Source organism: Urocitellus parryii, chromosome 4 (assembly GCF_045843805.1).
Source record: "Urocitellus parryii isolate mUroPar1 chromosome 4, mUroPar1.hap1, whole genome shotgun sequence".
Taxonomy (NCBI): Eukaryota; Metazoa; Chordata; class Mammalia; order Rodentia; family Sciuridae; genus Urocitellus; species Urocitellus parryii.
The window spans coordinates 178,383,851-178,406,845 of NC_135534.1; the positions used below are offsets into that span (position 1 = coordinate 178,383,851).

The 22,995-nt window shown below is 45.4% G+C and overlaps 1 protein-coding gene across 1 annotated transcript in view; it reads right to left on the reverse strand.

Annotated features, from left to right (window-relative positions):
• The window catches only part of Tbc1d2 (TBC1 domain family member 2), a 45,709-nt gene that overhangs the window by 17,026 nt on the left and 5,688 nt on the right, over nt 1–22,995 (reverse strand). The window contains exons 3-5 of the mRNA XM_026415481.2: nt 18,140–18,284; nt 12,603–12,736; nt 5,275–5,468 (exon numbers count right to left, since the gene is read on the reverse strand). Coding sequence (XP_026271266.2) covers nt 5,275–5,468; nt 12,603–12,736; nt 18,140–18,284 — 473 coding nt within the window. The remainder of the gene's footprint in view (nt 1–5,274; nt 5,469–12,602; nt 12,737–18,139; nt 18,285–22,995) is intronic.

A 22,995-nucleotide genomic window follows, 5' to 3' on the forward strand; every position in this document is an offset into this window, starting at 1 on the left:
AGGCTGGTGGGAGTGGGAGCGAAGAGGAACTACCAACGGGATGATTTGTTACAAGAGTGGAAAGCAGGGGTGTTTGTGGGGGCACAGAGCTGGGAGTGGGACATTCAGACACTCTACAGAGTGGCAGAGTGCCTTCAACTAAGCCCTGGAGCACAAAGAAGGTGAGAGATGACCGAGCTGACTGGGGGGATCAGCATGGAGGAGTTAAAGATGGAAGACTTTTTTTACATGGTGCTGAGGATCGAACCCAGTGCCTCACACATGCTAGGCAAGCGCTCTGCCACTGAGCCACCACCTCAGCCCCAGATGGAAGACTTTTTAAATTCAATCCCCATTCATCCACCTAACTTTCCAGACAGGGCTCCTCCTGAAGGAAGCTCACAGGGAGCTGGAGTAGAGGCTTGGAGAAAGAGAAGAGCAGCTCAGAGCTGTGGGAGTCCTTGGGTGAGGCAGGGGGGTGGGGTGGAGGGCCCTACACACTAAACCAGCATGTCTGGAATGCTCAGAATGCAGCAGCCAGCTTCCCAGGACTGTGTGACAGAGATCAACATTCCTGTGGCTCCAGGATGGCTGGCAGCTTAGAACATTTTCAGGTTCAGCTGAGATCTGGAGATTTCCTTGGGTGACTGCCTGGTGAATTCACTAGACACCACTGTTCAGACTTGCTCTGGGTCAGATCCAGTGGGTATCTTTTCTCTAACTTTGAGAGAGTGGAATCTAAAGTCATTTCATTACATCTGGCTGTCTGTGTGCAGTGCTGGGGATCAGACCCATTCATTCATATATATCTATATCTATATCTATATCTATCTATCTATCTATCTATCTATCTATCTATCTATCTATCTATCTATATTTAATTTCTGGTACTGAGGATTGAACCCAGGGTGGCTTGCCACTGAGCTACAGCCCCAGCCCCCATCTCCAGCCCTTTTTATTTTGAGACAGGATCTTGCTAAATTGCCCAGGTTGGCCTTGAACTTGCAATCCTACTGCCTCAGCTTCCTGAGTCACTGGGATTACAGGAATATGCCACTGCGCTGGTTGCAAGTTGTCATTTTATTTACATTTTTAAAAGTCAATAAACTATCTTTAAACAATAATCCTTTGTTTTATTAAAGCACTGATATTTTCATCGCTAAAATTAAGGTGGGTGGGTCCAAGAGAGACCAGGCAAAGGATCACCAGCTTTGGAGTCACATGGCCTCAAATCCTGCTGTGGTCGTAGATGGTTTGAGTATCCCCAGGGAATGTGTGTTGAAATTTAATCCCTATGGTGAGGTATTAAGAGGGTGGCATTTCCATTGTGGCTTTTTGGAAGTGCATAGGATTAGCTAAAGTATTAGGGTGGAGCCCCTGTGACTGGATCTGGGAAGCTTTATAAGAGGGAGAGAGACTAAAAGAGACACTGATACATGCAAATGCTCCCTGTCCCTTGCCATTGGGATGGCCTGCGCTGGTTGGGATTCTGCCACCGTAAATAATTAAATAAAGCAGCAGTGTGGCATAAACAAAAACCCCAATCTGACTAACCCAGTCCCCATTCCAGACCTATGAGAGCTTTTCTAACAAGGGGGGAGGGGGCTCAGGCTGAACCTTAGTTTTCCTGTAACTAGGATGGAGATGAAGACCCCCTGCTCCATGCAGAGTTGCCCCAAGAATGAGAAAGCAAGTGTGTCCCCCCCAGGCAAAAACAGCCAAGGTGCTTCACAAGCCTCTCCCGAGGCTGTCTGAGCCCACAGCCAGGGACAAGTACTCTGAAGTCTCCTGCGGGAGTTCCAGGAAAGGGGCCACACATGTCCCCACCACGTTTCCTAAATTATGTCTTTACCAAGTAATCCCAGAGAGCCAAGGTGGCCCCACAGAACCCCAAAGGGGTTCAGCCTTCCTGGCAGTGAACAGATGGCCAACACCACTGGACAACAGCCTGCCACCTGCCAGAGCAGATGGCTTTCAGGCTGGCTGCAGCTCTTCAGGCTTTAGTCACCTGGCCAGTCATCCACCTGGCACCGACTCCTGCAGTCTGAACCTCTATGGGGCCAGCCCTGCAGGTGCCAGGACAGATAATGGCTTCCTGGGTATCAGAGTTGCCATGGTTCCATGTGACACAGGAAGGCGCAGGGGCACACTTATTTTTCTCCAAAGAGCAGTCCTTTGCATCTAATCCTGGGCCATGAGACACGGGGGAGGGGCGAAGTTGGGTTGGGAGGGGCACCTGGACCTGGAGCAGAGGACCAGGGCCCTAGTTCTGGCTCTTCCTGTGGGTGACCTCAGGCAAGTCACCCAGCTTCTCTTAGACCCTCAAGCATGACTTGGTGAAAGGTCAGAAGCTCCAGAGGCAGACAGACAAGAGCCAAACTCTGGCCCAGCCCCCACAAAGCCCCTCAGGCATGTAGAAGCTCTCAGACCATCAGTCTCCTCTTCAGGAAAAGATGGTAACTGTCATGAGAACTAGAGATGACACACTGAGAGCCCTAGAACTGTGGTGGCACCACGGTCGATGCCAGCAGTTAATATGCTCAGATCATCTCTTCCCACTGAACAGTGAGGTCCCGAGGGTAGAGAATTGATCCTCATTTGCCCTCTGCAGCGTCAGAGTTTGAAATACAAATTCTTACAGGGTCACTAACACCATTGGCAAGGGCTTCCTGACTGACTGAACTAGGTTAAGACCCCGGGCAGCCCATCTTCATGAAGTTAGTGGTACAAGACTCCTTTCTTTCCTACCACAGAGACACAGGAAATCATCTCACTGGGAAATCTAGGGGCTGCTTGCCCTCTGAGGAACTGGCCTGAGGTCCCCACCCAGCACTTGTAGTGTCTGAGCAACCGCTGGACACCCAGAGGTTGAGCCAGGTCCCCTCTGCCCCACCTTCCTGTGTCTGCCCTTGGGTATAAGCCAGTCTCCTGCTCTCCTTCTCCTCTTTGATTTTGCTCTCTGGGGCAGGAATGAAAGGAGACCCAAGTTCTCATGTCAGTGCTCTGGCCCCATGTGCATGCTTCCTGGAGGCCCTGATGGGCTCACTGGGCCACCTTCTCAGAGCCTCTTACAGGGGCATCCTGCTCCTGGTAAGATAAGAGGAATCAATGCTGAGGACCAGGAATGACACAGTAATAGCCCACAGCTGCCTCTGCTGGGCAGCTGCAGGGTGCCGGGCACTGGCCTCCAGATCCAGACACAGGGCTCTCCAGTAGCTATGGCTACAACTCCATCCACACAAGAGCAAAGAGGCTGGAGCCATTGCTCATGGCCAGAATCTGGGCCTGTGCCGTCTCATGCGAAGGCCTGTGCACGGGGGAGGGCTGGAGCACAGCAATCCTCAATCGAAGGCCACGCAAGGTTCAGTCCCCTCCACCACCTGTCCCAGAACAGAGCTGAGGTTTACTGGGAAGTTACCTAGTTTTAAAAAAAAAAAAAAATCCAGATTTTTAAAAGACCTGAACAACTTCCTCGTGACCTTTCCTTCCGAACTTCAGGGAGTTGTCCACAGCCTGGGCAACCCTTACAAACCTCCAAGAGTCTTGCCTTTGCTTATGGAAGGAAGGAGAGTCCTCCAGGAGACAGCAGTCAGGGCCAACCTGACTGCATCCAGCCTCCCAGGGCCTGTGGGCCACATCAAGCATTCTAAGGAATGATGATTCCTTAGAAAGAAAGGCTAGGCCAAGGCGGTGGACCGTGAGTCCAGGAATAAGGGGAGATGTGGGGAAGGCCGAGGCTACATTAGCCAGAGCCTCTCCCTCTGGGACTTCAGTGCACTAGTCCAGGGAGCAGGCAGCTGCTGCTGTTCTGCTCAGTGCTCTCTCGGCTCTCAGAAGCACGAAGCAGCCTCATGACAGGAACACCAAGATGGCAGGGAGAAGAGAGGCTGAGGCAGAAGGAAGACCTGAGTTCCCACATCACCGCCACGGCCCCTCAGCCCCGCAGCGGCATCAGAGGGGATTTCACAAGCTCTAATTATGTCTTGGAACGTTGATTTGTTTAAACCAACGCCTGTCCCTGCCATGAAACACAGGTCCTGTAAAGGTGGCCTCTCCTTCTCGCTGTTCTTTCCCAGCACGGACAACACTGCACTTACCTCACAGGCCCTCAGGAAAGACTAGGTGAATACACAAATGAATTGGGAACATGGGAACAAGTGAGCCTCTCCTGTTGCCAGCTACTTTACTGAACGTAACCTCTGACCTACAGCAATGAAACCTCTGTCAGTTCCCCTGAGATCTGCTCACAGGGGCCACTGCTCTGAGGCAGGAAAGGAGCAAAACTAGGTAAGTAGAGCATTTTTCTGGATTGTTTTCTCCAAAAACAGAGCAGAAAGGAAAAAAAAAGAAAGGAAAAAAAAAAGAAAGAGAGGATATCCAGCAGTTTAGTAAAATACATTCCCCACAACTCCCCAGTCTGTAGTTACGGAGCTATAGCCAGTAAGTGGAGCAACAAGCGACCGAGGCCACACTCCAACACAAACGCTTAGGCCTTCCTCCCAGAGGAAGACGAGTCTGGGCTCTCAGTGAGGCAGCTCCTGAGGCCCCCAGGCCTCCCACTTAGGATTTAGGGTTATAGCAGTGCTCCCTGAGTTGCTTTTACCATGCTAATGAGAGGCTCCTGCCCAGTGCGGCAGCCCCCCTGTATCCCTGCCATGGCCCACCCACTCCTCCATGAAGTAGCCCGAGCACTCCATTTCCTCTGGGCTGAACTTCTGAACAATCTGAATGTGTCAGGCTGTGTGGGGTCTGTTTCCACATGGCCTCGTGGCTCTTCCTTCTGTAACTCCCATCATGAACTTCTCACTATGTTAAGTCTGAATCATCCTCCTTGTCACTGTACAAGTGGCCCTGGCTCAGCCCTGGGCCACACACTGCCAGCTTTCTTCATCCTCCGAGAGTCCTTCAGATATCTGCATCCAGCAGTCACTGCCAGCTCAGGTCCACGGTCCCCCAGTTCTGTCAGTGACCCCTCCCAAGACCCTGCATCCAGAACACCCCCTCCAAACACGGCCCTTCCTCGGGTGTTGGGTCAGAACACCACAGGAATGGTCCAAGAGACAATTATTAAAGTAGTTCTCCAGAGATCCCTGCTCTTGGTGGCCATTTATCACAGAGTTTGAGTGACAGCACGTCCCTGAGTAATCAACAACGGGCTGCATTTTCAACCTCCTGCAGTTGGTCCTCTAAAGACCACAGACTGGCCGGCTGCGCATCACCTTGAGCTGTCTATCTCCACAGGGCTCCCAGCCAGGGAGCCTCTGGGCCCGAGGCCTGCAGGGAGGCAGTGCTCACCTTCTGGGACTTTAACTCCTTGGTTAGCACCTCTACCTGCTGCTCCAACGCTACCACCTTCTCCTGGGCAGTTCGGTTCCGTAGCCCTTCAGAAAAGAAGGGGAAGGTGTTGCTCTGGCACTTGGTTTTCTGTGTGAGACAGGTGGTCAGGGAAAACTTGGGTGCAGGTTTTGGAGAATCCGCTGGCTCTTTCCCTGTCCAAGAGGAGAAATGCTGAGGTTAGGCTCCGTCCAGACTGTTCTCAAAGGAGTGGACTGTTTCCCAAGGACTCGGCCTCAGCAGCGCCTGAGGGCACTCTGTTGGCTGAGCCATTCTGCCCATTCTGTGTCCTGTCCTCCGACCCCAACCCTCATGGGTCTGTCATCCCACCCGGATGGGGCAAAGTCCTCAGGCACAAGCCTTACAACATTTTGCTTCTCACTACAGAATCCCACCTCTACCCTCTGGGTGACTTTCAAAGCAGATCTATCTGTTGATAGCAGCTTGGGATGAACAGCTACTCTACATTCTTGCTCCAGAAAGCAGTTCAAGCTCTCCTTTGATTCTTATTGCAAGCTAAGTCAGGAGACAGGGTTCCCACAGTTGATGGCCTCAAAGCTGCCTGGTCCTTTTTTAAAAAAAAATTTTTCAGTTGTAGATGGACACAATACTTTTATTTATGTTTATGTGGTGCTGAGAATCGAACCCAGTGCTTTACATGTACTAGGCAAGCACTCCACCACTGAGCCCAGCCCCAGCCCTGCATAATTCTTTTATTTCTTCTAGAGCCGGCACCAGCAGCCTACAGTCCACAGGCCAAATCTAGCCCACAGCCCACTTTGGTAAATAAAATTGTATTAGAACACAGCCAAGCCCGTGTGGTCACATTTGTCCATGGTTGCTTTCACTTCACAAAGGGAAAGCTTAGCACTTGCAAGCCTCAACTATTTACTTATAGAAAAGTCTCCTTACAGAAAATACTTGCCAACCATTGTTTTTAAGTCACTAACCTGTATTCATTTTTTTGGTTTTTGGTGGTTTTGGGGATTGAACCCAGGCCTTATGCATGTTATCAAGTGTTTTACCAGTGAGCTTTTTTATTTTTATTAAATCGACAAGGTTGACCTCAAAATTGACATCCTCCTGCCTCCGCTGCCTGAGTTGCTGAGATTAAAGGTATGTGCCACTACACCAGGCTCTAAACTATATTCTTGAATCAAATTGAACATCAAAGAATCATTCTCATTGTCTGTCCCATCCCATACACTCCCATACTTTGGGACACTGCCATTGGCCTACACCCAAGACATTCAGTGACCCAATTACATGGTCAAGGGACATGAAGAAGCATGTTCACACAGGACAAATGACATTACTTGTTATGAAGTCCTAGCACAGAAATTCCCTCAGCCCTCTGTGCTAGGTAAAGCTGTTTTGATTCTTCTAAGAAAACGTGTCTTTATATTTCCTCTAAAAACTGGAACAAGACAGGGATGCCCTCTTTCACCACTTCTATTTAACATAGTTCTTGAAACACTGTCCAGAGCAATTAGACAGATGAAACAAATTAAAGGGATACAGATAGGTAAAGAAGAACTCAAATTAGTACTATTTGCCAACGATATGATTCTATACCTAGAAGACCCAAATTCCACCAGAGTACTTCTAGAACTAGTAAATGAATTCAGCAAAGTAGTAGGACATAAAATCAATACCCATAAATCAAAGGCATTTCTGTATATCAGTGACAAATGCTCTGAAAGGGAAATGAGGAAAACTACTCTATTTACAATACCCTCCAAAAAAAAAAAAATACTTGGGAATCAACTTAATGAAAGAGGTGAAAGACCTCCACAATGAAAACTACAGAACACTAAAGAAAGAAATTAAAGACCTTAGAAGACGGAAAGATCTACTTTGTTCTTGGATAGGCAGAATTAATATTGTTAAAATGACCATACTAGGGCTGGGGTTGTGGCTCAGTGATAGAGCACTTGCCTATCACGTGTGAGGCCCTGGGTTCAATTCTCATCACCACATATAAATAAATAAAATAAATGCCCATTGACAACTAAAAAAATTTTTTTAAATTACCATACTATCAAAAGCACTATTCATATTTAATGCAATCCCAATCAAAATCCCAATGACATTCCTCATAGAAATAGAAAAAGCAGTCATGAAATTCATCTGGAAAAATAAAAGACCCAGAATAGCTAAAGCAGTCCTTAGCAAGAAGAGTGAAGCAGGTTACTATACTACAGAGCAATAGTAACAAAAACAGCACAGTATTGGCACAAAAATAGACTTGTAGAATAATGGTACAGAATAGAGGACACAGAGACTAACCCACATAATTACAGTTTTCTTATATTAGACAAAGGCGCCCAAAACATACATTGGAGAAAAAGTAGCCTCTTCAACAAATGGTGCTGGGAAAACTGGAAATCCATATGCAACAAAATGAAATTAAGCCCCTATCTCTCACCATGCACAAAACTCAACTCAAAGCAGATCAAGGACCTAGGAATTAAACCAGAGATACTGCACCTATTAGAAAAAAAAGTAGGCCCCAATCTCCATTATGTCGGATTAGGCCCTGACTTCCTTAATAAGCCTCCTATAGCACAAGAATTAAAATCAAGAATCAAGAAATGGGATGGATTCAAACTAAAAAGCTTCTTCTCAGCAAAAGAAACAATCAGTGAGATGAATAGAGAGCCTGCAGCATGGGAACAAATTTTTACCACTTGCACATCAGATAGAGCACTAATCTCTAGGATATATAAAGAACTAAAAAATCTTAACACCAAAATAAATAAATAAATAAATAACCCAATCAATAAATGGGCCAAGGAGCTGAACAGACACTTCTCAGAAGATAATATACAAGCAATCAACAAATATATGAAAAAATGTTCAACATCTCTAGCAATTAGAGAAATGCAAATCAAAACTACTCTAAGGTATCATCTCACTCCAGTCAGAATGGCAGCTATTAAGAATACAAACAACAATAAGTATTGGCAAGGATGTGGGGGGAAAGGCACACTAACATATTGTTGGTGGGGCTGCAAATTGGTGCAGCCAATATGGAAAGCAGTACAGAGATTGTTTGGAAAACTAGGAATGGAACCACCATTTGACCCAGCTATCCCTTTCCTCAGTGTATACCCAAAGGACTTAAAAACAGCATACCAGGGACACAGCCACATCAATGTTTATAGCAGCACAATTCACAATAGCTAAACTGTGGAACCAACCTAGATGCCCTTCAGTAGACAAATGAACAAAGAAAATGTGGAATATATATATATATATATATATATATATATATATATATATATATATCACATTGGAATATTACCCAGCAATAAAAGAGAATAAAACCATGGCATTTGCAGGTAAATGGATGGAGTTAGAGAATATGATGCTAAGCGAAGTTAGCCAATTCCCAAAAACCAAATGCTGAATGTTTTCTCTAATATAAGGAGAATGATTCATAGTGGGGATTGGAGGGGAAGCAAGGGAGGATTAGATGAACTCTAGATAGAGCAAAGGGGTGGGAGGGGAAAGAAGGGGAAATGTGGTAGGAAAGGCGGTAGAATGAGATGGTCATCGTTACCCTAAGTACATGTATAAAGACACGAATGGTGTGAATCTACTTTGTGTACAACCAGAAATATGAGAAACTGTGTTCTGTATGTGTAATATGAACTGTAATCCATTCTGCTGTCATATGTAACAAGTAAAATAAAAAATAAAATTAAAAATCTAAAAAATATTTAGAGAATAGCTGGGTTGAGTTGTAGTGCATCCCCTCACCCCTTCCTGCCAGTGCTATTTGGTCATTGACACAATCAACCACATCAACTCTGGGCTGTTGTTTTTGGAGACTGACAGGAAACTTTGCATTTCATTGAGGTTTCAACCACAGCTATGAATCTAGCACTCAGTTGCACTGAATTTTTCTCCCATGGATTTAATAGAAAACATTTGAATTAATTTCACAACCTGCCAATGTTAATGTCTCAATATAAATAAAATACTTGAGTAAGTCAACTTCTTTTCCAAGTCTACACATTTATATATTTTAGCTATCATTTTAAGTTTTGTTGTCCAATTAAGTAAAACCAAATAAATAAAGGATTTTCCTCAAAAATCAATAACAAGCCTCTTTAGCTTAAAAAAAAAAGAAAAGAAAAGAAAAGAAAATGTGTCTTTAGTCTAATGGACACTGGAAACACACTATCCACCAGCAATTCCCTGTTGTTGGCTGCTGGGAAGTTCAGCACCACATCTGTTCCCCACCTTTAGGTGCTTTCTTAGGATCTTAACAGGATCTTATATAAATTTCCTAGCCTAAATGACTTTTTTTTTTCCTGATATGCATTTTAGTAAACTATCACCAATCCTTTTTTGGACTTAGGTGCTAAAGATGTTAAAAAATAAGGACATGGTGTGGGACCCAGGATAGGCGACAGGCAGGGGTTGGAGGAAGGACTAAATGTCCTCGTGTCCTCCTGGAGGCCAGGCTGGGTGCAGCCAAATAAGGAATTACTCTTTGTAGGTAACAGAAACCGCATACCTCTCAGCCTCATTGGGTGCAAGACAGAGTGATCTTGTTCCAGATCTAAGAGAAATTCAGCTGTGCAGGTACAAAGTGGAGCGCAGAGCTCAGAGGACGCAGAGCCTCCTTCTCGGTCCTGTCCAGGAGCATGAAGGCTCCCTGCAGCCCAGTGGCCCTCTGACTACACCACTGTCCACCAACCCTGAGGGTAAGCTGGGGAGGGACCACTGTTCCCATTTGGTAGTCAGAGATAACAAGCCTCGGGCAGTGGTTTGGATTGGTGCCCTAGGATGTTGTGGGAGTGCCCCTAGAGTGACTGGGAGGGTGGGGCAGGGTGAGAGGAGCAGAGGGGCCCAGATTCCCATCCCTGTTTCAACTGTGCTTTGTATATTAGATTTTATTTGGGGGTCAAAGTGTCATGGCAGTGAAGATGTACAAATACTCCTCAATTTATGTGTTGATTATGTCCTGATAAACTTATTCTAAGTTGAAAACAGCATATACAGAAAATGCATGTAGTTCACCTGACCTATGGAACATCCCAGTTTAGGGACACAGTGCACTGTGTCCCCTCATGATCACATGGTTTTCCAGAAGCTGGGGCTCATTGCTACTGCTCTGTGTTGAGTGACAGTATCATAATGCATATTGCTAGCCAGGGAAGACATCAAAGTAGTTCAGCAATTTAAGCTCTTGTCTAAAATGCACAAAGCCCTGGGTTCAATCCACAGTTCCTTAAAAGAAAAAAAAAAAAGTAAGATCCAGTTTCTACTGAATTCACATTACTCTTGGTCTCTTATAAAGACGAGAATTTTAAGTTGAACCATCGTAGGTCAGGGACCACTTTTAGTTTTAAAAACCACTAATTTAGATGAGGCAGCGGGCAGCCAGGGGGCCAGAAGGCTTGGCCTCAATCCTGGTCTGTCACTCACTGTGTGGTCATGAGCAAGTCACTCCACTTTTATGTGCCTCAGTTTCCTTACTTATCACAGGAGGATAGCAACAGTATCTACAGTGCCGGTTGCTGTAAGGATTTACAGGTCCATGTGGTTTAAATACTTAACACATGCACATGAATGAAACCTGAAAGATTCTGCTAAATGAAAGGAGCCAGTCACAAAGGAAGGGCCACAAGTTATAGATTCCATTCACAGGAAACCTCAGAGTAGGCACATGCATGGAGACAGATGGCAGATTACAGCTGGAGGGAGGTGGGTACTGGGCTTGACGGTTCAGGGGTGCAATGTTTCTTTCTGGGAAATAAAAATGCCCTAAATTGATTAGAATGATGGTTGGATAATGAACTGCATCCTTTAGATGGGCAGATTGTATGGCATGTGCATTATGCTTTAATAAAGTTGTTACCAAAAAGAGTGCTTAGTGCAGCTTAGCACAACGTGCCTGCCACAGAGTGTTAGTTTGTTATTAGTCTTGTTGGTTTGAGACAGCACTGACTTCTTTGTGGACTGGTCACTATGATCTCCAGGAGCCTTATGGGGTACTGGGTGCTGCAAAGGGACACCAGGTCCAGGGTCACCTTACACAGCCCAAGGGTCATCTCTGCCTTAAGAAGACCCCACACTGTTGCTGTCTTAGCTAGTTTTCTCCCAGTTGATTCTAGTGTAACATACATTCTAAGGGTACCAATGCCAATTCAAGAAGCCAACCCTCTCTGATGGTATGGGGCATTCACATTTTGTGACAGAAACTATGAAATGCTATGTCAACCTAAAGGTGCCTTGTTCCACTTCTTCAGGTAGATCTGGTTTTAATTGTCCCAGGAATTACCCTATGCATAAATTGAGGAGTATCTGTACATCCTCACTTACCACTAAGTGGTACAGTGGGACTGAGGATGCAGCTCAGTGGTAGTACACTGGTACTTGCCTACCATATGCAAGGCCCTGGGTTCAATCCCACCAGGGGGTGGGGAAGTGCAGTCAGTGAGTGTTAAATCTTGTGTGTGTATGTTTTATATATAAATATATTTTATTTTATTTATTTATTTTGGTACTGGGGATTGAATCCAGGGCACTTAACTACTGAGCCACATCTCCAGCCCTTATTTATTTATTTATTTATTTATTGATGGTAGTTGGACCTTTATTTTATTTATTTTTATGTGGTGCTAAGGATCAAATTCAGTGCATTATACATGGTAGGTGAGCACTCTACCATTGAGCCACAACCCCAGCCCCTCTTTTTTTTTTTTATATTTTATTTAGTTGCTTAGGGCCTCACTAAATTGCTGAGGCTGGCTTTGAACTCGTGATCCTCCTTGCCTCAGCCTCTGCAACTGCTGGCATCATAAGTGTGTGCCACTGCACCTGACAAAATCCTGCTCTGTATCTTTTATCACCAAAAAAAGGAAGAAAAAAAGAGAAAAAAAATCACTGTTCTTCAACCTCTGAAAATCCAGGAGAAGGAGTGACCTAGAGAATTTGGTCTTTGACACACACTGATGGACTGAATGTTCGTACCCCCAGGTTGAAGCCCTAATTCCCAACGCGACAGTGTCAGGAGGCAGGGCCTTTGTGAAGTGATCAGTGGAACCCCATGATAGGATTGGTGCCCTTAGGAGAAGAGGAAGGGACCACAGCTCTCTTTCAGCCTGGAAGCTGGTCCTCACCAGACACTGCATCTGCAGCATCCTGATCTTGGACTTCCCAGCCTCCATTCAGCTGTGAGAAATAAGTGGCACTAAGCCACACAGTTATGGCTAAGTCAGACACACGCCTGGCAAGGAAGAGGGAGAGCACTCATCTATTCAGACGCTCACCTGGGGTGCCAGGATCCAGGCCTGAGGCCTGCTCCCCACTCTGAGTCTCCGCACTCTGTGGAGAGTCTTCTGTTAGAGATCCGTGGCCTGTTCCTGGCACCTGCTTGTTGCCACGGATATGGTGCATGGTGTTTCTGAAAGGAGAAGTGAGGAGCGTGAGGCTGACACCCTTCCTGTGCCTGATGGAACTCAGGCCTCACCCCCAGTCACACATGCCACTCCCAGTCCCCTCCCCTCTCACTCACCCCTTCCACACCCAGCATGGCTTAGATAAGCCTCACTCCCTCTCCCCCAACCCTGCGGCTGGACTGTGCACTTCATGCTTGCCTGTTGTTTATGGGTGGATACAGAATGCCTACAATAGTGCCTGAAATATAGAAGTGCTTCATACCTATGTGTTGAACAAATATTGAATGGACTTGCTGAACTAACTTTCTAGAAACCTCCATCTGACCTCAGAACTACCTGACTCAAAAACCACTGATGGCTCCCAGTTCTGCTGGGATACACTGCAAGCACCTCCTGGCATTCTCATCCCTCACCCCTTTGCTCCTTCCCCTCTCAGATCTGTCCTCTCTGTACCCTCTACTGACTCAGTCTCCAAGGAATTTATTATGTTTCATGATTTGGCCAAGTACTGGTCTAGGCTGAGGCTCCATGGTATCAATTTCTTTAAGAACTTGGCACTAAGTACCTGGCACTGGGGTGGGCATGCCCAGGCTCAGTGGTTTCCAGAAGGTACAAGGCAGCACTGAAGGCCTCTTGAGAGCACAGTCCACAGACATTCACAATGAGCCATGTGAAAAGACAGCTCTCCTGAGTTTACTTTCCCTTGCAAAGAGATAAAAGCAGATATAGTCTAAAACTGACAGCAAGGGAGAGAAGGTGATTAAAGGAGTTGACTATGTCAGTTTTTTCAAACTGTAGGTTATGCCCTGTTGGTAGATTATCAAATCAGTTCAGTGTCATGACTAGCACTTTTAAAATGAAATAAAAAATATCAGAGTGCATGCCACTTAGTGTTATATTTTGTGAATTCATGTATGTGTACCGAGCTATAACAAAAATGCATTTCTGTTGGGCATGGGTGTGTCATTGTGTATACCTGTAATCCCAGTGATTCAGGAGGCTGAGACAGGAGGATCATAAGTTCAAGCTCAGCCTCAGCAACTCAGCAAGGCCCTTAGCAACTTAGTGAGACTCTCTCTCAAAATAAAAAAATAAAAAGGACTAGGGATGTGGCTGAGTGGCAAAGTACCCTTTGGGTTCAAATCTCAATATTAAAAAATGCATTTCTTACTATGGTCAACAGTTTGAAAAACACCACACTAAGGAGATCTAGTGGGTGGCAGTAAAGAAGAGAATGTGAAAGTCTCCACAGCCATGTGAAGGACCTGACTTTGTTCTATTGTCCCTGTGTCTGATACACACTTCTATTAATATGACAGACACATCACTTTGAAGAGCTTTCATTCCACAAATATCTAGATGTTGAATAAATACAAAACCAGGTTTTAAAACACTTAGCTCAAATCCTAGAAAAAGAAGGGGAATCCCTCAAGGACTTGAAACTTCAGTGGGAATGAAAAGGAAGATGAATGCAAATTAGATTGCTGTTCTGCAAATATTAACTACCTTGCTACACCATGATGGGAGAACAGCACTTCCTCCTACTCTAGATGTTTGGTGGAATTCACCAGTGAAGACACCTGGTCCTGAGGTTTTGTTGTGGGGAGGGATGGTGACTGGGGATAGAACCCACAGAGCCCAGAACCTCACACATGCCAGCTAAATGCTCTAACACTCAGCTACAACCCCAGCCCCTTTTATTTTTAGTTCTGAGATAGTTTCTAACTAAGTGGCCCAGGCTGGCCCCAAACTTATGATCCTCTGGCCTCCAACGCCTGGGGAGCTGGGAGTACAGATGTGTGTCATCATACCTGGCCTGAGTTATTTTATATTATAAATTCAATCTCTTTACTATTTACAAGGTCTATGCAGATTTTCTATTTCTCTTTGAGTTAGATCTGGTAATTTGTGTCTAATAATCCATTGTATCCAAGTTATCAAATTTGTTGACATATATAATTGTTCATAGAATTCCTTATATTCCTTTTTATTTCTGTAAGATCAGTAGTAATGCCTCTTCTTTTGTTCCTGACTTTAGTAATTTGAACTTTGTCCTTTTTCTTGGTCCATCTATCTAAAGGTTTGTTGATTTTGTTAATCTTTTCAAAGAAAAACCATTTGGTTTGAAATTTAAGTTTTAAAACCCAGATTTCGGGTATAGTCAGATCCAGAATAAGAACTAGAATGAGACTATACTTTCATGGATTGATGGAAGGTAAAATTCATCAGTTAATTATGAGCAGAAAAGAAATTAAAATTCAGCACTCTTAGTACTTGACCTTGGAATTTTCTCTCACACTCCTTTTGCCCTGTATTACTAAGGGGCCCTGACTCTTGGCCCAGCTACTTCCCCTTCCTAGTTCTTACTCTCCCCATGTAAAAATTAAGGAGGGGTGGGCACACTAAAAGAACAGCGATGCTGAGTGTGGTGACACACACCTGTAATCCCAGCTACACACACCTGCAATCCCAGCTACTCAGGAGGCCAAGGCAGGAGGATCACAAGTTTGAGGGCAGCCTCAGCAACTTAGTGAGACCTAGTTTCAAGAAGGAAAACAAAAAAGCGAGAAGGAGAGAATAATGACGACCATGATGGGAGCTGCTACTTATATCACTTTGTGCTGAGCCCTGTCACACGGATTTCATAAACCATAAGCCACATAAATTGGAAAGGGAGCCAGGGGCACATCCCTGGAGCCAGAGGCACTTAAGGGTGGGGTAATTATCATTGTTGCCAACATTTCCTCTTGCCCCAGAATGGCAGCCTCCCTAATAAGTCCCAGGACATGTGACTAGTCATCCCTGGGGTGTGGAAGAAACCCCAACTTTAGGGCAGCAAAGGGCCTTCTGAGCCCTATTCGCATGTATCTCCCCTGGGGTGGGAGCGCTCTACCTTCAGACAGTGCTGCTGGCCGCTGCTCTTCTAAGCCAGTGTTTCTTGGAAGAGATCTCTGTTTCATACAGGTACCAACTTCACTTGGAGCAATTTGTAGAGCATTTTCTGTGCAGGTCTGCTCCATTCTGAAAGGCCTGGCCAGCACCGCACTGATGGTTATAGAGGCTTATACACAAGGGATAACGTTGGGCCAGTTTCCTCCCTGAGCCTCAGTTTGCTCATCGCCATGGGGGCAATGAACATATCTGCACCAAACACTGGCTGGGCCCCTCCATGGGCCAAGTTCTAAGCCAAAACACTATAAGGCATTTCACTCATTTCATCCGTGAAACAGTTCAATGAAATAAGCACTATGGTCAGACCCACCGGACGAGCAGAACTGAGATCCCAAGGGGACCGGCAACCAAAACCACAGAGCTGGTAGGTGGCAGCTGAGCGTCAGACCTGGATGTCTAACTCCTCGGCTCGAGAGCTTAACCACGCAATGACACCACTTCACAGATCTGTCCAGACAGCCGGATGAGAGCATAAAGCATCCCACACAGTGGTCAGGAAGTTCCCTAAGCCTGGTATGACCTGCGCTCACCGCAGCACCCATGACAAGCTCCCAAACTTGCCAGGGCAAAGGCAGCTCTGCTCTGACATCAGAACTTATCTCTGGTCTTATCCAAGGGCTGCTGGGGCTCTCAGCAGTCAGGCACTCCTCTTGCTTCATGCCTGTGGCTATCACAAGTTACAGGAGGGAAGTGACTGAGCGATGCTCTGAAATTTCCTTCCCTTCTCAGTCTCTGTGTTTTCTCTGTGCCATTTCTGTTGCTGTGGCTTCCACCAGCATGAACCCAGCCTAATCTTGGTGAGCTGCCCTGGGTGCACATTGCCTGGGTGGCAGGTCTCCCCTTTTCCCAGCATGCTCCTAGTGTACCCAGTTCCTCTCAGCTCCTCGAGAGGGACGGTCCCCTGCAGCATATCCCCCTGGCCCACGCACCTGGGGGGCTCAACCAGACTACACATGACCCCAAGACACTAGCTCCAGCTCCCATCTCTCCTCAGGCTCCAGGGCTTCCTGTCTAAATGTCTTTGGGATAGCTCTGCCTCCAGCCAGCAACCCCAAAGGACACTTACTCATCATCTTTCCTCCGACACCTGCTTCTCTCCTAGGAAGGGTCACACACAGTTGGGGCCCCTAATCCAAGTCCAGTGAGCAATCTATTCTGTCTTCTAAGAGGTCCCAGTGTGTCCAAAGTCCACAGAGAACACAGACGCCCAAACAGGATCAGCATTGGGCATAGTTTGCATTCCTGAAAGTTTCTTTTCCTTTAACTAGAGCAACTATGGCAGCTGCGGAAAGGATTTATTACAGGATTGTGATTGCCAAGTCCAGTTCTAGAGCAGTTTGCATGCATTCAGCCACTCAGACCGACATAAACCTTAAGAGGCAATCACTGCTGTGCTTACAGGAACTAACAAGGTTACTAAAGCACAGAGAAAGCAAACAATTTGTCAAGGGCAGCACAGCTCATGACTGACAGAGCCAGGATCCAAACACAGGCACTTTGGCCCCAAGGCCCAGTCCATGCTGCTATCTTTTGTGTGTATGTCGGGGGGAGGGGTGGTATACCAGGGAACTCAGGGGCACTCAACCACTGAGCTACATCCCCAGCCCTATTTTAGATTTTATTTAGAGACAGGGTCTCACTGAGTTGCTTAGCACTTTGCTTTTGCTGAGGCTGGCTTTGAACTCATGATCCTCCTGCCTCAGCCTCCTGAGCCTCTGGGATTACAGGTATGTGCTACTGCACCCAGTTCATACTGCTATCTTTTTATGCAGTTTAAAATAAAGCCTGATACTGGGAAAGGGTATATGTAATACAATATTAAGTGAAAAACACAGTTCACATCTGCTTAGCATACAATAAGTTGCACATGATAAGAGAATAATTTAACACAGACATTCTGAAACCATCACATTACAATTCCAGGTACCTGGGAGGCTGAGGCAGGAGCATCTCAAGTTTGAGGCCAGCCAAGGCAATTTAGCAAGACCCTGTCTCAAACTAAAAAATAGGAAGGGCAGGGGTTGTAGCTCAGTGGTAGAGAACTGGTCTAGCCCAAGCTAAGCCCTGGGTCCAATCCCCAGTACTATGGGAAAAAAATTGCTATGAATGTCTGTCCGGGTTATAGAATATGAGTAAGTCATTCATTATTTCCTTTCAGAAGTTTCTAATTTCCTACAATGGACATGTACTACTTTTTATCCCCCTTTTTATTGGTGCATTATAATTATACATAACAGTGGAATTCATTGTTACATATTTGTACATGAAGGCAATATAACAGTATAATTTGGTCAATGGTACTTCTTTTCGGATCAGTATTCTAAATGATATAATTAACTGGAACTAAAGCCCATGACTGTCCATCCCTCCACCTCCCTGCAAAACCCCACCAGGTCAGGCTCCACAGAAAGGGGCTGCTGGGGTCAGGCCGGCCCCGGGGCCCCACTGGCACTTACTGTATTTCAGTTCCCAGGTGCTTGAGGGAGATGTTCTGAAGGGCCAAGGGCATGGCAGGGACAGGTTGCAAGGCAGCTGCCGCACCCACGAGCCCAGTGGGCGTTTTCACAGGGCAGAACTCCTCCAGCTCTGCTTCCTCTTGCCCTGGGGAGCCAAGGACAGAAAAATCAATCCCCAGGACTCTGCACTAGGAAACACTTAGTCCAGGGCTATGGCTCATCTCTGAACAACATCAGGGAGGGTGTGTGCAGCTGCACAGTCAGCGAGTATCCACCTTAGGTTAAAAGCAGCACTTTGTGCTCCATGTTCTGAAGCCATTTTGCTAGGGAAACCTTCCTAGAAACCCTTTAAAAACATGCAGAACTGCAGACCATTCTACATCTGAGAATCCATACTAAATAATTCTGCATGCCTGTATTCCCAGTGACTCAGGAGGCTGAGGCAGGAGGACCACAAGTTCAAGGCCAGCCTCAGCAACATAGCAAGGCCCTGTCTCAAAATAAAATTTTAAAAACTAGGGCTGTAACTCAGTAGTACAGTGCTTGCTTAGAATGCACAAGATTCTGGGTTTGATCCCTAGGACCCAATCAAAGCAAAACAAAACACCAGCCAGGGATGGTGGTACACACCTGTAATCCCAGCAGCTCAGGAGGCTGAGGCAGGAGAATTGCAAGTTCAAAGCCAGCCTCAGCAACTCAGTGAGCCATTGTCTCTAAATAAAATACAAAAAAAGGGCTTGGGATGTGGCTCAGTGGTTAAGCACATCTGGGTTCAATCCCTGGTACCAAACACAAAACAAAACAAAAAACACTCGGAACAGGTTAAGCAAATCATTACGCCTTCATAAAATGAAATATTACTCAACTATTTAAAATTATATTAATGAGCAATGTGTAAGAACACAGGGAACATAAATGAGATAACACTAAATGGAGTAAGCCAGATTTTTTTAAAAAAATGGAATTATAGTATGCTCTAAGGGTATAGAAAAAGTCTCAGAAATATACTCTTAACCGAAGTTAGGGCTGCATGATGGAATTAGGAGTGAGCTACTCTTATTAAGTTTTTCCCCAAAATTTTCTACAGTAAACATGGCTTACTTTTATAAACAAAAGAAAGAATATGTATTCATCAAAGATAATGTTTATAAAAAGATTTTCAAACACAGGTCCAGGGTCACAATCCTAAGTACCAAAACCAAAGAAGGACATTTTACAGTACCTGGGATTGAACTCAGGGGTGCTCTACCACTAGCTACCTCCCAGCCCTCTTTTAAATTTTTTTCATTTTGAAACAAAGTCTTGCTACTTTGTTGAGGCTGGCCTCAAACTTGTGATCCTCTTGCCTCGACTTCTGGAGTAACTGGGATTAAAATTCAGTGCCACGGCACCTGGGAAAGTAGGACATTTTGTGTTATTATATGATCCAAAATACATTTAAATAAAAAGGGGACAGGAGGTCCTTTATCACATCCACACTGATTTTCTGTATTCCAAATGTTCTGCTTAAATGAGGATTCTTTTATAGTGAGTGACTTCAAAATGTTTAATGTTAAGAAAAGTTTCCAGGCTAAGGAAACATTATTTGAAGTATAAGAGAGGGCTGGGGATGTGGCTCAAGCGGTAGCGCGCTCGCCTGGCATGCGTGCGGCCCGGGTTCGATCCCCAGCACCACATACCAACAAAGATGTTGTGTCCGCCGAGAACTAAAAAAATAAATATTAAAAAAAAATTCTCTCTCTCTCTCTCTCTCTCTCTCTCTCTCTCTCTCCTCTCTCACTCTCTCTAAAAAAAAAAAAAAAAAGTATAAGAGAGAGGAGGTGGCATGTTTAGAAGTTTATTTGGAGTGTACAATATGCGCACAAGAACCACAACCACTTATGGAATGGAACAATCTTGACAAATTAAGAAACTCACAAGGAAGCTGACATTTTTTATTTGGAGCCCTTTGATTGAGATGGTAAAAAATTTAGGGGTGGAGGAAATTTATTTTTGCATTACATCTATAAAGAGGGTGTGGGTACAAAATGTAAGTATAATTGTGGAAGTCAAGGAGAGTTGTTTGACTAAAGAAAAACTGCAATCACCGAAACAGCATGGATAACACATTTGCTAATTCCCAATAGGCTTCACTGGGTCCCACAGGCTGGCTAGTACCAGGAAACACCAAAGCCACTCTTTTGAGGTTCTCCCTTCAATTCACCCTCTCATCACACCTAGACGAGGTGTCTACCCTGAGGTTTCCAAGTGTGGCTAAAAAAGTGAGATGAATCATAACTGTGGGAAGCTCAAAGCCTATGAAGCCAGCAAGGGGAAAATGCACACACTTCTGAAATACCAGGTGGGCTGGAGCCGGGGCAGGGGGCCATTCTATAAGGTGGAGGCAGAATCCTTCCGACTTGAGCAAGGGAAGATCTTTTGGAGAAGGAAAGCTAGAAATGGGACTTGGGGCTGGGATTGATCTGAATCTGCCTAAGGAATAAGGGAGAATCTTTCTGTGTCACATACAGGCAGCAGGGAGAGGTTCCAGTACCAGAGCTAAGCATGCAAATAGGGACCCAGGGGACAGAAAGTTGGGAAAGTCACATGGGAAGGAGTATAGCTAAGAGGCTGGATCACATCTGGTCCCAAATGGGGTGGGGGTGGGTGGGGAGGTGGTACAGTTTAAGCAGGAGCCTGAAGTACTAAATCTGGCTTTGGTTGGAATATCTGAGGCCAACCCATTTCTATGGGGTGACACTGTGACCTGGCTGGAAATCACTTTTAAAAAAGCAGAAAGGATACTCTCTACCTTGCCTCCTTCAGAGTTAAAGTATATAAAATTATTTAGAAAAGGCTAAAATCCCACAATGTGTACTCAAATATTTCAGTGTATTCTTTAATCCAGACTTTGAACTGATTCAAGGTATTTTGTTGTTTATCAATACTTTAACCACTTTCTTCTCCCTCATTCAGAACAATCAAAACGTTAGTTTTCCTAAGATTTTAATGTATTACCAAGTATTTCCTTAACTGCTGATATCTGCTCTCCTATAACTCCAACAATTTACCAGTGAGGAAGGAGCAGCTCAGAGAACACGAGCTTCATGGCCAAGGTCAGAGCTAGCAGGTGACAGTTGAGGACTCAAGTGCAGTCTTCCTCTTGCTTTTCCCATTAAGCCACATGACTCATCAGGGAAAGAAGACTTACAGATGGGAGGGGTTGCCAAGGAGGGCACAAGCTCATGCAGGGGGTGTAAGAGATAGGTCATACATGGTGGCCATGCCACAGCTGAGGTTACTGCTTCCCACAGGAGACAGAATACATGACCCAAGGCCTTGCCCTCTCTAGCCTCATTTCTCCAGGGAGAAATGCCCTCAACGAGGTGACCACATAATGCATACTTGGTAGCATTTGTTTATAATTCTCCTTTTGCCTGAGCCCTAGGAGCTGCCCATCACCAGTGGGAAGAAGACACTGTCTTGACAAGAAAGGGCCCAGGAGGTCATTGCTTCCCTGGAGGGCCCTTGGCAGATGGCTGAGTGCCTTCTCAGCTTTGGGAGGGGTGTATGAGTCCACAGAGTATGGTTCAAATTTCAGGGCAGACATTTCCTAACTAGTGAGCTTCAGCTGCTTCTTCTGTACCATGTGAATAATGCCCATGAGATTTTTGTAAGGACTAGTAATAAGATACAAGCTCTAACGTCATAATTTTATGATGATAGACATGTATAAATGTCATCTACATATTGAAGCTTACCTTGACAATGTACTGTTATTATAAATCTATTGGTTTCCCTTTGATCTTTCTTGACTCTATGGAGACCACTGTTTAGGAGAAGTACGAAATAAAGTTGTAAATACTAAAATACTGTAGAGATCATGACTTGCAGATTGCTCAAGGCAGGGACAAAAGAATTTTTACAAGACGGAGCTTCTGTGAGTCAAAGTCAGATGTGGGTCAGAAGGTTTTTGCCACCTGGGAGTGGCCCCTGTTTCCTCAGGAAAGGGAAGGGCCTCCTGCTCGGACAGCTGCTAATCCAGGCCTTGTCAGCTTGCTCAAGACTCCACAAACAATGCTCAGGGGTCTTGGGAAGGTTTCCTCTCAGGCCCTGGGTCCAGGAGGTTGTGGGCTTGCTACGGGACAAGGAAAGGCTTCAGGAGGGGAGCCCGAGTCTCTGTGTCCTTAGTCCCACACTAGCATCCACCTTGGAACACCAGTGAGTGCCCCGGTCATCATGACAACACACCCCCTGCCGGATGGTCTCAGCAGGGGTGGCCCTCAGCAGGCCTGGCCAAGTATGCTGAAGCAAAGACACAGAACTAAAGAACTTAGATCAGGTTTGTCACAGCAGAAGAGGACTGTGGGATCTCAGGGCTACAGTTTGAACAACCTAGTTCTTCAAATTTCAGTTCAAGACATACAGGAAGGAGGATTTCTCCTTACTTGTAGTCTGTACCATGTGAATCATGCCCATGAGATTTTTGTAAGGACTAGTAAGATACAAGCTGACTTCAGCAGTTATGTCAACTCAGGCTGCCATTTTACACAGAGCCAGGGTTGTCTGGCTTCCTGACAGAGGGGGACCTGGGGCCTAAGCAAAAGTACAAATGCAAAGAAACCCTGTAAAGGGCTACCTGAAAGAATTATTGATGATTATTAGTGATAACCAAAGAAGCAGTTATTATACTAGTAATAGCATGTATGTGTGTGCACTATTATGTGCACATGCTAGTATAATAGCAATAATTTATGTGTGTGTTCTCATGACCATAATAGAATGTTTATGTATGTGCATATATATGCACACAAATTGTAATTGTATTAGGACAGTTTCCTTGTATTGAGTACTTTCTAGATGTCTGACTTCATGCC